Source organism: Heliconius melpomene, chromosome 20, assembly GCF_056956725.1.
Source record: "Heliconius melpomene rosina isolate 202511_hmr_F chromosome 20, ASM5695672v1, whole genome shotgun sequence".
Lineage (NCBI taxonomy): Eukaryota > Metazoa > Arthropoda > Insecta > Lepidoptera > Nymphalidae > Heliconius > Heliconius melpomene.
The window spans coordinates 12320276-12339588 of NC_140408.1; the positions used below are offsets into that span (position 1 = coordinate 12320276).

The 19313-nt window shown below is 35.2% G+C and overlaps 1 protein-coding gene across 5 annotated transcripts in view; it reads right to left on the reverse strand.

Annotated features, from left to right (window-relative positions):
* The window catches only part of Wdr62 (WD repeat domain 62), a 72027-nt gene that overhangs the window by 24545 nt on the left and 28169 nt on the right, over positions 1 to 19313 (reverse strand). For all 5 annotated transcript variants that reach the window (XM_085204036.1, XM_085204034.1, XM_085204037.1 and 2 more), the window contains exons 2-3: positions 6464 to 6555; positions 344 to 503 (exon numbers count right to left, since the gene is read on the reverse strand). In XM_085204036.1, coding sequence (XP_085060162.1) covers positions 344 to 503; positions 6464 to 6555 — 252 coding nt within the window. The remainder of the gene's footprint in view (positions 1 to 343; positions 504 to 6463; positions 6556 to 19313) is intronic.

Sequence of the window (19313 nt, forward strand, 5' to 3'; positions counted from 1 at the left end):
ATAAAAAAATATATTGAAGTACTGTGATAAAGCAGAGGATATGAAAGAGGGTAAGGTTAGTGTTGTTATTAATGACATAATATAAAAAAACCAAACAATCAACTCTACACTAGATGGCGTTAGGAAGAACACTTATTTATATTTTTTTCTGTAACTTCACATATCACTGTATCGGGGTCTGTATCGGTCAGAACTCAGCGCTGCGCTTTGCAGACCAAGGAAATAAGAATAGTTCATTCTTTGAGTGGGAACCCATAACAGTATGTTTATCATCAAACGTCGTGACGCACCAAAAAGAAATTGGATTTAACTAACTAGCTACTAGCGTCGAACCCCAACTAACCTGCAAGTCCCACACTCTGACAGCGGGTGCGTGTCCACATTCTCCCGTGGCCAAGTACCGTCCATCTGGCGAGAAGGCGACGCAAGTGACACTCTTACGGGACGCGTTGAGCACGTGGGACTGTCTGTTTTTGCGTACATTGTAGAGGACTACTGTGCACCTGTGGGAGAACGGAGAACGGATAGATTAGGAGGGGTGTGCAGCGGCAACCTATACTTTACTACTATTGAGTAAGGTAACTCAAAGACGCGCTTCCACTTGTTAACAGAGTTAATAATAATGGGGGAAGGTCTTTTCAAAAGCATGAGCACCTCCCAGAGGACAAATATCAAAAGGTTGATGACAGTGAACGAGGCGAAAGAGGTATGCAGATATTTTAACAATCACCCGAGAGTTTTAACTATTATATTCTAAACTTACTTAACCACATATTGAACAACGTGTTACGTTTAGGCATTTAGTTTAAACATCAACGTCTATAGCTGTCCGTGAGAAAGGCCGTTTGAGCATCCGCCGTACATACTAATGATCTATGGGATAGGACTGTATGCAGAGAGGGGGCGACGAGCGTGTTATAAAGTAATACTTTACACTATCATGGCACAATGGGATAGCTCCAGAACGCGACACGCGATGATTATGGGTTCGATCACTGCGGAAAATTATAATAATTACATTTTTTCCAAATGTTTCCTCTATATGGTAAGTACAATGACAAGCAATGTCTCTACAAGAAAACTTAAAAAAAGTACTCTACAAGTAAAAAATACAGAATTATAAACAAAACAAAATAAATGAACAATATGTATATGGAATTCTCCTATTGACGTGTATCGTATCTTTAAAATTTTAGGAAACCCCGTGTGTTCTTAGTACAGCGAGGAAATGAAAAATAACTCAATCCCCCTTGAGAAATCCTCACTCACAAAAGAATCTATCCTGACAAAATCACTATCACGCAAAATCCTCATCACTAAGGCATTATTAATACCACAAACACGATATCTAATTAATATGTATCCCATAACAACATACTGGCGGGTCACAGCCCATAGTGTTAGTTCATTTGAATTTAAAGGAGCTTCTAACAAAGTGTCCATTTACGTTGACAGTTAGTTAGTTATAAGTTATTCTTTGGAAATGGATGGGTCACGAATTCGAGATCCGCTTGAGACAATATCAATATGAATTTGTTTTAGATATACTAAAGTATATCTTTAGTTAAGTTTTGTCAGCAATATAGTATCAACATTAAACATTTCATATATAGGCTACAATTGATGTAGGTACTATAGACTTTGTATAATTTAATTTAGTTCGTTTAGTTGAATGGACTAATCTCGGGAACTACTAGTTCGAATTAAGAAAATATTTTTGTATTGGAAAGACCACTTATCGAGGAAGTCTATATATAGGTTTTGTTATATGATTTTAATCTTTTCCATATAACTCACCTCATCACCTTTGACCTTAACAACGGAGAGATAGAGACATAAAATAGAGAACTACCAAACCCAAAGATAATAAGGTGCTTATTATCATTAATTGTAAAACTGTATAAAAATAACTTCAATCACTATAAAAAATATAGGTAGGTACATGGATTGTAAGACTTATCAAAAAAATCTAAACATTTGAAAGTCATTTTATTATAGTTATTTAAAGAAATTACAAAATCAAAATCGAACCCAATACCGTTACCCAACAAACTACGGCCACCGTGATTCACGGTGCGGAAGAGGAAGTCGTAAGGTCTACGAACTATAAGTTCTTTATTAGTGTCCGTTATTATTATACTCAACTGTTGACAATGCTACGGTAAAAAATGTATAGAATTATTATTATATAATTTTCTATTGAAAAAAAAAATATAATAAAAGCTCTAGTCTTTTCTCTTATTTTTCGATCATTTTTATCAGCAAAATTAGAACGCCCTTTTCATCAACAATAGAGCATGTTTCTAGATAATCAAAGTTTATCGAATCCATTCCGATTCGGTTCCCGTTAATGAACACACGACTACCAAGCTTTATGTAAATATCCTAAAAAATGCTATAATTTCAACCCCTCCGAGATACCTACCCATATATTAAGGGGATGTATTTTAAAGTAATTGAGTACATAATGAAGGGGGAGGTCGGCACTTGGGAGCGCCCAGACGGGGTGCGCCGGACGCGCCCTTTAAATCAATATGTTTTATAGAGAAATAAACATTTTTTGGTGAAACTTTTATTACGGGGTATAGTACTTAAAATCATGAGTCCGTCGTGGCGCAGGGGCACAAGGGTATGACTGTAACACGGTGGTTGTGGGTTTGATCCCCATTTGAGGACTGAATTATTATTAATTATTAACAATTTAATTATTAAATATTAAAAATATTAATTATTAACAATTTCGAATCAATCAATTTCATTTTCGAGCTCCGCCACTTAACACGCAATCATTTAAAAAGCATGAGGACCCCCGACATTAGGAAAGCATATATGATGAGGTTGGTGACAGTGGATGAGGCAACAAAAGAAGTATGCGGAGACCGTAGCATGTGGCGTTTCGTTGTCTCTGGATATCCTGTTAGCGATCAAGTGTAAGCTAAAAAGCTTCTTTACAAGATCATAATATGCTTTTAATATGAAACTTATATAAAATTTCTCTATCATTTGAATTAAATTCACACTAACAAAATCCAAAACTAACAAACACCTTCCCATTTACAAATATGAATTCCAATCACGTCCAAATCGCGCACTCAGTCCAACTAAGGGTGAGGATATGACGTGTGACAGATGCACTTATGAAATCAAGTTATGTCATTGTGACGTAGTCATTGACCGCGGTTGACCGTGACTATTGCTTATTAGTATTTTATAATTGATAAATTGTATTATTCATATCCAAAGAAGGTGAAGAACGGAGAGAATTATCACTAGATAAGAAAAAATTCGATGCAGTCGTGGCCGAGCGACACAGCATTAAAGTGGGTTGATTATGAGTTCGATTAAATTTTCGATTCGATTAAATTCAGTTGGAGAAACGAATTATTTTTATATTCTCACTCTGGTACCAAGTAAAATAATGACATAGGCAGATATTGAGGAAAGGATCCCGCATATAGCAGAGTAGGCAGATGGAACTAGGCAGACATTGCCTGTTTGTATTAGAGGCGAAAACCATCGTCGTGCTTTGTCTATTTTTTACACGCTCACGCTGTAACCCACAGGTAGCAGGGTACGCAGAGGGAACCTGAGGATCTACTTATAAGACACGCCATTCCCATTGTGACATTTCCGTTCCAGACTTTATATTTGTGTTATATTTTACATATATACTTCCATAAAAAAAACCAAAAAAAATCCAATTCCACAACATAATAATTAAACAGGGGTAACATTTAAACAAAGTTAGCCACTCCACAAAGTGGGCCGCCACTAGAGGCAGGTCAAAAGCTCATCTGTACGTTATTACAGCGCTATATTGCACTAGTAGTTTATACTGACTTCAGTGCTTCAAATAAAATATCAAAAAGAGCAAAAATCTAGTTCTTTTTAATACTTTAACAAGGTATATATTTTTAAATTATTTTTGAATTGATTGTAAATGCGAAAGTGGTGGCTATCAGCTAAATCGTGTAAATGTAAATGTTTTATTTTTAAACCCTCCCTTCGGTCTGGTAACAATACAAATCGCAGCCTGCCTCTATTTCGGGGAAAAACATAAAGCGCGGCCACAAGTAAAGTAAAAAAGTAAAAAGCTTATCTTTTATAGCTTATCTGATATCATTCGCTCACGCAGTATCCCAAATGAAGCAGAACAGGTAGATGCAACCTAGCGTAAAAACACTCTTTTCTCCACTACCCCAAAATTGAACCTGAACCACAGCTCCACCAATAAACTAAAACCCTAAGTTACAACAGATTGGTTGCAATCTCTATCCAACTATAAATCGCGATAGCGATATTTATATGTTTATATAGTTTATATAGATTATATACAAGTGGATAACGAGCTTCTATACCTACAATATATATAATTAACCTGACCGAGTATCTCAGAAAGCAATACACGAGTAGAGGTACTCGTTAGCAATTGTGACCCAAATGTTTCATTTCGCACCGACGCATGCAAAATTGCAATTCGAATGCAAATCTATTTATAAATAAACACTATTTTAATGATAGACAGATGAATTAAAAGTTAAAATAATTAAAAACTATTCTATTCCCCTAGTTACTTTACGTAGCAATATGTAATATGGCTATATTTATTTTAGCTTCACAAACGGGAAACGAAAATAGTTTTAATATAATTCTGTTTTGCTTATCTCCACGCTTTTTTTCCACGCCCACACAGCGGGGTGGGCATGTGGAAACCTAGTGTTAAGTCAATTCGTTCTCTACTTTGAGTCGAATTTTCGTAATAATAATGCTTGTTGAGTTGAATTTCGTAATGCCTGTTGAGTGGCGGATCTCAACGCCGGGCTTCGTCTACTAATGCAGGGAAATGTAAATAATTTGTTTCCTAAAATGACAACTAACGAGTGTACACCTACAGGCCGTCTTACAACTCTAAATTGACTGAATGAATTAATATAAACATCCCCCTCCCCCCTCCCCCCCTTACATTTCATCTTCATACTTGATTTAATACAAAATTTCTTCACATTATCTACCATATCAATGAAGACGAAATGACGAAATGACAAATATTTCCAAGTATAGCGCTTCAGAAATACTTTCCCTAGTAAGGCTGTATCGAAGTATGCCGAAGCAATTTCCTAAAATACCTCCGCAATCGCTTCAACGGAAACAGCCTGTATATTAGAGTGGATGAAGCTCGTATATTACCTACTATAGATAGAAACTATATATAAATTATAGGGTATAATGACGCAGTGGGGGCAGGAACGACAGATGCGAGTTCAGTTCAGTCATTTTATTTATTATGTACTCTTATTTGAGAATATATTTTTCTCGTTTACCCTGCTGTGCGGGATAAAGCGTGAACCTGTTTCCAAGAAAAGACTTACTGATCCCACGTCACCTACTATACAAAATGCTGATGCGGGATAAAGCATGAAGCTAAAAAATATCTATAATGTAAATAATAAAAAAAAAGAAGAAAAAAGTTCATTAATTCTGTAGAAGGTAAACAAAATTGAACTTCAAACAAAATTGAACTTCAAACCATCTATATATCGTTATCAGAACATTAAAACATTCTTCATATGGATATTACCAAAGGATTACCCTACAAACGTTAGATACTACTTGTTATACGATTTACAATTTAAAAGCTATTAAAGTTAGTAGAATTATAGGAAATCGTAGGAATTTATAAGTAATACATACGAATATAACCCTTATCATAAGCACAGCACAGTTCGGCACTGGATCCATGCACAGTGGATGTGGATCCGAGTTACATTTTTTAAGCTACACGCATCCAGCTGGGTAGGCAGATGGAACCTGGTGTAAAGATGTTTACCACTTCCACGCCCAGTTGTCAAGACATGGCGGTATGAGTGGAGAACTCGATGCTCTTGCTCTTCTTACCAGAACAAAGTAATGAATAAAACTCATTCCTCCGAATGGAAATCCAACCCGACACTGTCGTGGACTGACGCTGTCACTGAGCTACGACGGCCTCAAATGCGAATTTATTGATCTTGTTAAAGCCAATACTATAATACTAATATAGAATGTACGCTTTAATAAAAGATACATTTTCCTCTCTGACCCAGTGACCTGACGTGTGAGAGATAATTATGTTATATGGAGAGAAATGTATTGAACCAATTAGGCTTAGTGGAAATTTTGTAATAAACTTTAAACGTAAAAGGATTTAAAGACGTATCTTTTGATAACTATCAGCTGCCAATCTACATAATATATCATATATATAGGATAAACATATTTTGCTACTAATGCAAGCGCACAGACGAATCTATATAAATCAGCATAAACACTCAAAAACTATAAGAAAGCACTGAGAGAAAAAAAATCCAAATTAAATAATGTTTTCGAATGTTTGTTGCGGGAAAATCAAACAATTTAAATATAATAATTTCCCCGATCGGGCATCGAACCCACTATGGACTTCTAATTGTAAGTAAGAACTTACCCAGCCGGATAAGCGACAACTTCGGTGTTGGGATCGCAGTCGAGCGCCGCGTTGCTGCTGACCGTCAGCCCGTACACAGTTTCCAATTTGATCTGTGGACAAATATATTAAATAACGTTAGCAAGTGATATAGATATTAGAGTATTAGAGATATATTATCTTAACACTAGGTGCCCATGTTCGGCATACACCGTGAATCTACAAAAGAAAGAATGAAATTGTAGAAGAATCTTTTACATGGCATTAGTCTCGGCGTTTTTTGCCAGGTTCCGTCTTCCGACTCAATCTACTTCACTTATTGGCTCTCAATTTTCCACTGTTCAACACAACATCCAGCCATCGACATAAAGCTGAAATCTGACATATATAGGTACCCATACGAGAAGAAGGAGAGGAACGGTAGAAGAAGTATTAGAAGAGCAAGTCCCGTATTTATAAATTACTCTCAAGATCGAAGTCCCAACATGAACCCAAAAAAAATGTCTCTTCTGAGGCGGTTTAAACTCTTTGTATGCAGTTTTGATTATTATTATTTCGGCAAACTTGTACATGTAGTGGTTGTGTTTTTTTCAAATCCATTCATAAATAAAATGTATACATATCAATTTTAACTATTTCATTTGACAAAGCGTGCGAAGCCGCGTGCGGGTCGCTAGTACATATAAGGTGTACATAGGGCTTATTTATAAACCTATTCTATGTAATATTAGACTACTATCAAAGTAATAGATAACGTCTGTTTTTCGCGTGAAAACCATAAAGTCAGAGTAAACAGTTTAAATAGAGGCAAATAGTTTTCAAGGTGGATATGTACAAACATGTGATAAGCCTTGGCGGTAAGGGCATAGTCGTGCTTAGTAAAATACACCAAAAATTTAAATATTAAAAGGAAGTAACGTAGTATTGAGATTCAAATCCCAGTTGGGTAAATCTTTTTTTTTAGCTTCACATTGATCCCGCATACGTTCCACAAAAGTGGGGAAAGAAAGTGTCTAAATAAGAACGGAGTGTACACTGAGTTACTAGGTTCCCTATCTTCATTGTTGTGTATGAAATACAGCATAAAGCTAAAAAAATTATTCCACTGCGTTCTGGTTTGACAAAATCGCCCGAGCGGATATCGAACCCACAACCATCGTTTATAAGATATACTAATACTACTAATAATAGTATACTATACTACTAATAATACGAGTAAAACATTTAACACACCATAAAACCCTCATAAAAATTTAAAATCGAAAGGAATTCGTATTAAACTTTATGGGGGGAACAGGGGGGAACGTTACATAATTATGTAAATGTATATGTGAAGGTCTCGTTATGAAATGCTAGAACCGTGTCAAGATAAGTGAACCCACGCTTTGGAAGCTATTTTATTTTTTGAGCTTTCTCTTTCTATAGCCGCATTTTAATGTGAGGCCGGTGCTCATAAATAACACATAAAAATTATTTGAATATCTATACATAAGATGAATAAAATTGAAATATATGTCTGTTATTACAAAATAACCGTATTTCTAAATGCTTGTAGTTATTTATACAGCAATAAAACACAAGCAAATAATTTTTATTTTGTGGTAAAAACAGCTATATTTTTTATTTAATAAAGCTTCACGTTTATTATACGGCAGGTTCATACAGCAGAGGGAATCTGGTGTTAATAGATATTATTCTCCACCTTTCGAGATATCGCGTGTTGAATAGCAGAACTTAACGCCGCACTTGGCCACCAGGGCGGAGTAATGAAAATAATGTAAATACAAAATATTCACTCGAGCAGATATCGTACCATACACTCATCGCAAGATGGGCATGTCTATTTATTATTTACTTTATATAAAAAAAAACACAATCAACACTCAACACTACCTATAGGTAGACACTCGATCCTTGACAAGGCAAAGGCAAGGACGCGCATCCTTGCAAGGACTTCTCAGTAAGGACGTCCAGTTTTTTATTCGCTTTGTTACCGGTTTGACTGGATTCAAGTACGCATTTAGTTAACGCCACTGCGAAGTAGTTATATGTTTTTCCGTACGACAGTTGTGGGTACGATTTCCTCTTGGGGGAAGAATTATTTCAAATTCCTCGTCCTGGTGATAAAACAAACCATTCCAAAGGCAATGCCTCGAAAATTTTCTCTTGGCAATTTTCTTTCTACAGGCTGTTCTCAATTATAGACCAAGGTCGCTCGCTATTGTGCCTTGTAATCGATTAGGAACAGCTTAATCGAATGATCGGCTTAACATTCGAATAACTGTTAAGGCTTCGATACCGAAGCGAATTGATAATCGCATTTCCCTACACAAGTAGTACGTAGTAAAGAAAATATCTTCAACGATGTTGCATACATTGTATAAACATAAAAATTATTTAAAAAGTAATAAATAAAAAAATATAATTTATATTAAATTAACTTATTAACATTCGTACACCGCACAAATTCTTCAAGAAAGGTAGAGATAAACTTTGTATCAGTTAAATCAATTCGTTATAAGATTTCGACCATTTTTTTCTTAAATGCAAGATACCATGAGACATTTGAACAATAAACATTCTCTCGAGTAATATTTGATTATATTCAATTATTTTTTATTTCTCCAATAGTCGAAGCGCGGCATTCAGCTCCGCCGCATACGCCACGTTAAATTCTCTTTCAAAAAGTGTCAGAAATTCGTCGATAAGTGGGAAATAGTGTCCTATCACTAGTTTGAAAAAAGCGTAAATATGCCAAGTACCTAGAACCAATATCTTCAACACGATGTTGACTAAATATTTTCCTTAGCATTTCCACATAGACCTTAAAAATAAAACCAAAGTAAAGTTTATTTTAGCACCTTAACAAAATACCTGAGCGTATTCAAATGTGACCTTCGATCACACCATGTTTCTTAGTATCTGTGCGGTTACTTATTATTCAATCGATGTAACAATAGGTACGTATTCCATGGAGATGATCGTGTAAGCGTCACACGCAAACTTACATACATTGTCTATATACCCATATTTTATAGAAATTTAAAATTTTATTTCTACAAACTTTTAGCAGTGAGACTGGATTATAATTATAAATTTCAGGCTTCATTTTTTTAGTAACAAATCTTGGGTGGGAACCAGACTATTCTGGGGTGGGCACGCATCACCCTGTCTTCCCATTTCTACGCTCATGAATCCGCGCAGTATTTTGGCATAATAGAAAAGAGAAATAAGAAATAATTTCCCTTACGAATACGGATCGATCATATTACCATCACATCAATTTGAGACCCCTTACGCGCGCAAGTGTGAATAATATCATTAAAAAATATTTTAAGCTTATATTTTTTACAAGTCTAGTAGTAGTCTTAAGTAACGGAAAAAACTAAAATACTGTTATAATAATGTATAATTACTAAAAAGTCGAATCTGTACTCAGATTTGGCAGAAAGAAATGAGAATACAATAAGGTAGTAACATAAATGAGCATTTATATTACTACCTAGTAAACTCTTGAAATGCAGGCGAAGGCACGTCGCTTAACACGCAATATCTTGTAAAAGTGGCTATACTAAGCAGACAAGAACGTGATAGTGCTTAGGAGATAAATTAGTTATAACATTACACTACATTCTCCCTAATTACACCAATATTATTGCGGGAATCGAACCAGTTACCTAATATTCACCAACAAAATTCCATAAATATCTATCGCATTGCATTAAGGAATGTCGTTCGGTGGGCGGCAGTGGGTGTTTGTCATCGCTGACCGCAACCTGTTGTGTACGGATTGTAGTTAAATAATAGAGTTAAGTTAATCGCTTAAAAAGTTAACTATAGTTGATAATTAAAAATCTCCGATACAAAAATCTCTAAAGTGTAAACAAAAGAATAGAAAAAAGGAAGAGCTAATAATATTAAACAAGCGAACATATTTTATGAATACTTGGACAATAATGAAATAGCTAAGTGCACTTTTGATTAAGTCACCTTTCAAATACAAAATAAAAAACGGTTCATCCGTTCGCGAGCTACTATGCCCTAGACAGACATACAGACAAACACATCATACTTTTATCACTTCTCTACCTACTACATATTTATAGTACGTGCAGTTTGGGTACGTCGATAGAATGAGTGATGAAAGAATTCCAATTTGATTGAATTGCATGAAGCAAGAATGACTGGTAAGAGAGGCAGGGGGAGACCTTGGTTGACTTTTGAAAACACAATATTGATGATACTGGAGGAAAGTCACGTAAAAATTATGAGAACTGCCGGAAAGCATTGTTTTAATTTATTCAAAGGGTTTTTTTTATAATATAATAGTATTTGTATAGTTTCGCTGTATCCCGCACACAGCAGCGTAGGCAGAGGGAATCCAGTGTTAAGACACTCCGTTCCACAGTTTCCTCCGAATTCTGGAGGCATTGCGTGATGAGTAGCAAAACTGAACGCCGCGATATGCCTCGACGCCAGAGCGAAGAAATGAAAATATAAATGTAAATAAATATTTCACTTCCTCGAGTGGGGATCGAATACTTCCTAATATGATCAGATACACCAGATAAACCAACAATATCTATATACATAGGTATAATAAAATCAACATCCAAGCCCCGAGCCAACACTAATTGCCTACGCGATGTCTGTCCATCCTTGACACACTCACTTATCTCCGAAACCATTGAATATTCATTACACTTAGCGAGCAACCTACTTTCGTAATAAATATAACGCTCACACTTGACCGAATTTTATTGTGTCTGGGGTAAAATAACATTGTTTATTCATTTTTTGCACGAAAATCGTATTCTGAGAGCACAATGGTGAATAAAATAGTATTTCCTGATTGTTATTCTTAATGAAACAAGTTTTTATTTTTTATCTCGATATATTGTATTCTACTTATATTTATGTGAATTTTTTTCGTTACTGAGAGTCTTCACCTTTATATGCCTAGATTTTAAGACGTAAAAATAACAAAAGCATAAAGTAGATAGCATACAAGTAGCAAGAAAAAAATATACCTAATCGAAATCGATCCATCCGTTTTACACACATACACATACATACATCAAAGTCAAACTTATAGTAACCCCATTTTTGCATCGGTAGGTAAAATTCTCGGAATTTCAAGAAATCCTTCTCTTAGTGCTACCCTGTGGTAGTTCGTTGTATGTCAGTCAAAGCAGTAACGGAACAGTTTCATATATCTATACTAATATAATAAAGCGGAAGAGTTTGTTTGTTTGTTTGTTTGTTTGTTTGAACGCTAAGATCTCTGGATCTACTGGATCGATTTACTATGTTTTTGATTTGTATGAAAGCTGCATTCTTCAGAAGTGCTATAGGCTATATAACATTACATTACACATTTATACTAATAATTTAAAATACTTTCTAAATTGACATGCAATTTATTCTGCCATGTTAATAACAACCGTCGTCGCTACGCGACCGCGTTCGTTACCGCGTCATTTTGATATTCATCCTTATGAAAATAAATATAATAGTCACTTTTAGCATATCATCTAGATTGAAATTATATTTCTATAGAAATTATATTCTTATATTTCAAGCAGGCGTAGCCGCGTCCGGGTCCGCTAGTATTAGTATATAGAAATAGATATACATTAACAAAGATTACAGAGTACAAAATCAAAGCAACATGTGAGTTTTCTCACACTGTAGGTTACATTAAAAGAATATCTATATAGATAGATAGTAATAGATAATTATCTTTTTACATTATCTTTTCATCACATAATACTTAATAACGTAATAACATTGAATTATACATTTATTTCAAGTCACTTCTTATGATTATCTAAAATTTTCAATGAAAATAGCAACTCATGATTACCTAATATGTTATTAGAGTGAATCCGTAAACGTAGTGGCGTAGTGATGATGTAGCTTTGCAACATATTTTGGTGTCCTGGGGTCAAATTCACTAGCTGTTTATTAAATTTAATATATTTTTTTTGTTATTAACGTAAAATAAATAGAAAAAGTTGTGATTATTCTCAATTAACAGATAGTATATTAATAATAAAAAGATATTTTTTAAGTCTTTGCAGTTCCAAATCTTTTCCTTTTTATATATATTCTTTATTGCACATGTATAAATAGTAAGAAAACAGTTAAAAAGTTATGTTTACAATGGCGGGCTTATTTCTGAAAGAAATCTCTTCCAGCCAACCTATGGAAGTGGATGAGTGCCAAACAGCGGAATAACAACACAGCGCAACACAGAAAAAAAAATTAAAATATCAGAAAAATATATATATTAACTATCACATTATAAACATAATACATGCTACAATATATATATATATATATATATATATATATATATATATATATATATATATATATATATATATATATATATATATATATATATACCTACACAAATTATAAATATATAATTATATATACTGTTAAATCGACTATATATACATATACATACATATATAATACATACATAAAATATACCCATACATACATACATATATACATATATATATAATATATATAGAAACACTGATTAAAGCTATGTCTAATTGCTTTCACTTTTGAGCAAATGTTTTTTAAGTTTGGATTTAAATGAATTTAGGGAATGGCTTTTCTGAATAGGATTGGGAATTTGGTTCCAAAGGGATGCGGCATATACAGTAAAGGATTTTTGAAGGAATTTGGTATTGCTCTTCGGTACGTCCAACATCGGAATGACATACGAACGCCTAGAGCGTGAGGGACAGGGAAGCAGATTAAAGCGGGAGCGCAGGTAAACAGGATAATTCATATAATTCAGGATTTTAAAAAGGAATATAAGGATGTGCATATCACGGCGAAGGCGAATTGGGAGCCAATTAAGCTGAGCTCGAAATTGGGAGACATGATCATACTTACGCAAGCCGTAAACAAAGCGTATGGCCAGATTTTGAAGACGCTCTAATTTGTTAAGTAGCTCCTCGGTCACATCCAAATAGCAAACATCGGCATAGTCGAGTATTGGAAGCAGAAGACATTGCGCTAGCATAATTTTGGTTTTGTGAGGAAGGAAGTATTGGAGACGCCTAAGAGTATGATAAGAGAAATGCATGCGCTTGCTGATTGAATTAATATGGGGAGCCCAGGTGAGGTTAGAATCCATTATAAGGCCTAAATTTCTAACATTTTCGCAAAAAGGAATTGTAACTCCCGAGTATTGAATCGCAGGGACGAGATACCAGTTGATTTTAGATCTGAGTCTGCTACTACCTATCACAATTGCCTGGGATTTTTTTGGATTGATTAATAAGCCGAAAGAATCAGCCCAAGTTTGTATAGCAGACAGATCGCTATTTAAACCATCAATAGCTGCAGGCAGATCGTTTAAGCTACAGTGACGATAAAGTTGCAAATCATCCGCATACAGATGGAAGGGAGAAGTAATGACTCCAGAGATGTTGTTAATAAAAATAGAGAAAAGAAGTGGGGAAAGAACGCCACCTTGGGGAACGCCGGCAGTGAGATCAAGCCATGACGACGTGGTGTCGTTTGCTTTTATACATTGCCGGCGTCCGAAGAGGTAAGAACGAAACCAGCTTATAGCTTCGAAGGAAACATTGACTGACCGAAGAGTGCCAAGAAGTATATCGAGGTCAACAGAGTTGAAAGCACTGCTGAAATCCAGCAGAACCATGACAGTGAGTCTGGTATTGTCCATGGCACACCGAATGTCCTCCGTAATGTTCAACAGTGCTCCCACTGTGCTGTGAGAAGGGCGGAAGCCGGACTGAAAAGGACATAAAAGATTGTTGGATGAGAGGAAAGAGTAAAGTTGGTTGTTGACTAAGGATTCAAGAACTTTAGAAAGAACAGGAAGGATAGATATAGGACGGTAATCTGTGACATTGGAAGCGTTAGAGATTTTAGGAAGTGGGATGACAAAAGCACTCTTCCACTGTGAAGGAAAGACATTGCGAGACAGTGAAAAGTTAAAAATGTGGGTGACCACTGGTGCAATGCTCTCCAACACAGGAAGAATCATCTCAAGACTGAGATTGTCACATCCGAAGGCTTTAGAGGAAATAGAGTGAACATACTTCTTGACATCATCTTCTGTTACAGCTTTGAAAGAAAAGGAAACTGAGTCAGGTGGGACAATATTAGACAAAAAAGCAAGTGTTTTAGATTTTAACTGGGGATTTATACTAACTGGTGGAGTTGCAAAAAATTTATTGAGAGTCTGAAGATTTACTGAGAGTTGATGAGTATCAATGTTTTTGCCCACACCAAACGACTCCAAGAATCTCCAAACTTGTGCTTGACAAAGATTCTGAATAGTTTTATGGATGTAGCGACGTTTGGCATCCCTACACAGCCTGTTGCAGATGTTTCTCAACTTCTTATACGCACTTAGGTTATCTAGCGATGGACATTTTTTGTTTTTGGCCTTGGCCCTATCACGTTTGGTCATAGCGTTCCTAATAACTTGTGTTAACCAGGGAGCAGGCGCATGCTTCATACGAACCGGTCTTACAGGGGCATAGATGTTGTAAATATTAATCAGTTCAGTAGTTAATGATTCCACCATAAAGTCAATATTGTTTGAGGACAATATGGGAGACCAGTTGATGTTCCTCAAATCATCCTTTAGGCGTTCAACGTCCATATGCCTAAAATTGCGCTGAAAATGGATTTTGCCTTTAATTCTAGGTGGGCGTAGTTTATAGGAAAGATAGATTAGGTCATGAAAGGAAAAAGGAGCGGACATTTGGCCATAAGAAGTGACGAAAGTGGGGTTAGAGACAGAAATAAGATCAATAAGGGAAGGCCTGCAGTTAGGAAAATAATGGGTAGGAGAAGACATAGTTAGGAGGAATAAATTATAGGAATCATTTATATCTTTTAATAAATGAGTCCTTCGATCATTTTTTAACAGGCAGGTATTTAAATCGCCCATACATATGACATGTTCATATTGAGGTCGGAGGTTCTCAAGAATATTGTCTAAAGTGCTAAAGTAATTGATTTGGTCATTCGGGGAGTACAGGACTCCAATAAGAACTTTGGTGTGACGCAATTTCAATTCTAAAAAAAGATATTCTAGAGAACCATTAGGATGAGGAGCGGAGCAAGAGACTACACTGGCGGGAATATGGTTACGAAGGTAAATACCAACGCCACCACCACCACGTTCAGTGCGATCATTACGGAATAACTGATAACCCGGTAAGGAATAGCAAGAGGACGAAAGGGATGGCTTTAGCCAGGTCTCAGAAATAAGTATACAATCGACTATGCTGGAGTCAAAGGATGTGAGAAGATCGATATAGTGAGCAGGTATACTCTGCGCGTTTATATGCACCAAGGATAGAGAGGAAGGAGTGATGAAAATATTAGACAGCTTGTCAGCAAGTGTTTCAGTATCTGAAAAAGACGAGTGACTACTAACAGTACTGTCATAGTTATTGCTAGATGAGCAAGAGAAGAATTCATCGTCAATATCCATTATTATATACTATATAAAAAAAAATATACTATAAATAAATATATATATATATATATAAAATATTATATATAAATAAATTAAAATATAAATATGAATGTAATATAATTTAAACTATAACAAATGACACAGAAAATCCACGTGCACAAGTTGACTATATAAAAAAAAATAAGATTATATACACTAGACATTACATTAGATAAAAGATTATTAAAAAAAAAACAAAACTACAATTTACCAAAGGACTTAAGAAAAATAATACATAAACAATCTGCAATACACAAAGACAATTAACTTACTAATGTTATCTGTATAATTTCTATTCTATAACAAAATGACACATGTCAGATATATACGTGATGTAAATTACAAAGTAAACAAACTCTTGTTTGTCTAATAATAATCTTTTATTAGAAAAAAAAACAGTTTAACATAAGTATTTTAAAAAAATATATCGGCTAAGAATAAAAAGATGTACCCTACAATTAGAACACACAAAAAAAAAGTGAGAATGATCAACGAATAGATGACTACACAAGTTATCACATATAAGCCGACTAATTTAAGGTGGTAACAAATAAGATATGCGGCTACTTATTGACGGCGGACTTTAGGAGTGGATTTTGTTCTATTAAACTATTAAGTTCATGCACAGAGGAAATCTTGACTCGTGATTTGTTGTTAAGTAGTATTACTATCATGCCGTCGGCAGACCAGCATTTTCTAATACCGAAGTGTTTACGGGCCGCTAAGAACACTTCCTGACGCGATTTCGTTAAAAATTCAGTCATAGTAATTTTAGTGCCTTTTAGTGATGTTTTTGCATTCCAAACGTTGGAGCGTATCTTTAGACTGGTAAATCTGATAATAACAGGCCTGGCAGAATCTTTCTTAGTACCAAGTCTATGACAAGATTCAATAGAAGTAGACTTAACTTCGGACAACTTCATTTGCCTGGATAGTATTTCTATTGTCTTCTCTAAAATATCCTCATCCTTCTCCTCCTTAATTCCATGAAGCAAAAGCACCTTTCGCCTCGAGTGGGTGTCCAAGCGGTCCATAGTGCGTATAACCAGCTCAACTTGTGACTTTAATAGGCCGAGTGTCTTCCACACAAAAGCCTTAAATGTATGATAATCTGCGGCCAAAGCCTTCAAAGTGGGTGTTGTGGTGGCTGAACTAGGCTGAGATAAGTTCTTTTCGAACTCACCCATGCGAGAAGAAAACATGGAGGTTAGATCGTTCATATTTCTTAGTAACTGTTCCACAGGCGTATCCATGATTGAGTCAACTAGCGTAAATTTGTGTTGGAAAGTTAGTTATAGTCAACTTAAGCACCAGTATTTAAAACTTAACACATATATTCAATTATTAAACTAATTTATTAAAAAAGATTTTTAAGAGCGGACAAAAAAGACGTGTATGCACTTTTGAGTCTACCCGCGAAAAAAAAAGTTACTATTTAAATTCCATTTAAATAGTAACTTTTTTTTTCGCGGTAACTTCTTTTTTATTGTATATTTTTTTTTATTAAATTCCATTCACCACGTTTTGTTGTAAATGTTTTAACCGACATTTAAAACAAAACGTGGTGAATGGAAGAACTGAGCGGAGAAATAAAAATAATTCAATTTTCTGCGCGGGAATCGAACTGTTTCACGAAGACCTCATAATACAAATCTTTAAATACGGTATACCTATAGCGTAAAGCAAAAAAAAATGACATCGTATATTTATAATAGTAATTAATTATTTCCAACATAATAATTAAAATCACAATATAAAGTTACAAGTTTTTGCTTTAAACAATTATCTAGTAGCCACTGACTTCTGCAATGCGTCAAGGACTGTTTGTGAATTAATAAATTATTATAGAACAGCTAATAGAAAAATGGCATAACTTAAAAATATATATTTTAGACAAAGATCGAGGAATTATTATTATTATTAAAATCCTATCCCCCTTCCAGTCTGGATTTCGACCTGGGCACAGCACGGTTACGGCATTAAATAAAGTAAATGACGACATTAGGTTGGGTATCGATAATCAACAAATTACTATTCTTGTACTACTGGACTTTTCGAATGCTTTTAACACTGTTGATTTTGATATCCTCTTAGCAATTCTTAAGTCCATTAATGTATCCTCTGATGCTATTGAATGGTTTTACTCCTATCTACATGAACGAGAGCAAACTGTTCGTATTAACGATCAGCGATCATCCGTATGTCGTCTTAGTGCTGGGGTTCCGCAGGGTGGCGTCCTTTCTCCTCTCCTTTTTTCCATTTTCATTAACTCCGTTACCAAGCTCCTATCCGTTTCCTTCCATTTATACGCCGATGACCTGCAAATTTATTTGACCGCGGACGTGAATGACATTGCGAAAGCTATTGATCTAGTAAATTCCAACCTGCATACAATCAGTACCTGGAGCAAGTCATTTGGTTTGGCAATAAATCCTAAAAAGTCACAGGTGTGTTTCCTAGGCAGTCGCCAACAAATAGCTATATTAAATTTCTCTTCCTATCCTCATATTACCCTTGACAATTGTAAGCTGGAATACAGTAACACTGTTAAAAATCTGGGTATCAAGGTGGACAGCACTCTCTCCTGGGCTCCTCACATCTCTGAGCTGAGTCGTAAGATGTACTACACTATTGGTAGGCTAAAGAGATGGAAAAATCTTTTGCCCATACAAACCAAGATCTCCCTGGCGCACTCACTCTTGCTGCCTATATTAGACTATGCTGACACCTGTTATCTGGACATTTCGCAACAATTGCTCAATACACTTGAACGCCTACAAAACCTGGTTATTAGATTCATCTTCGGACTGAGGAAATTTGATCACATCAGCCAGTATCGTGTTAGGCTGCGGTGGCTTTCTGTACAAAACCGTCGGAACCTCCACACTGTCACGCTCCTCTATTCCATCCTTTTCCATCCCGATACTCCTTCCTACCTTAAGGAACGCTTTTCCTTCCTTGGCTCTAACTCCTGTATTCCTTTCAGTCTCCGCTCGAAACGTGATAACGTGCTCGAGTTCCCGCTGTGCCGCACTCACTGCTACAGTAAATCTTTTACTGTAGAAGCAGTGAAATTATGGAATGCGTTACCACGAGACGTGAGACGGTCTACGTCTATAAATATCTTTAAGCGTAAAGTTAAGAATCATTATCTTCGGATGTAGTATATGTATACCTATTTGTATTTTTATCATTTATTTTATCTTATTTTCTCTTTCCCAATTATATTATATATATTTAATGTATATGTGTATGTATATTATCTATATATTTATGTATGTGTATTGTATATATATGAATAACTATATGTACGTGTCTATATGTATTATGTATTGTATGTAC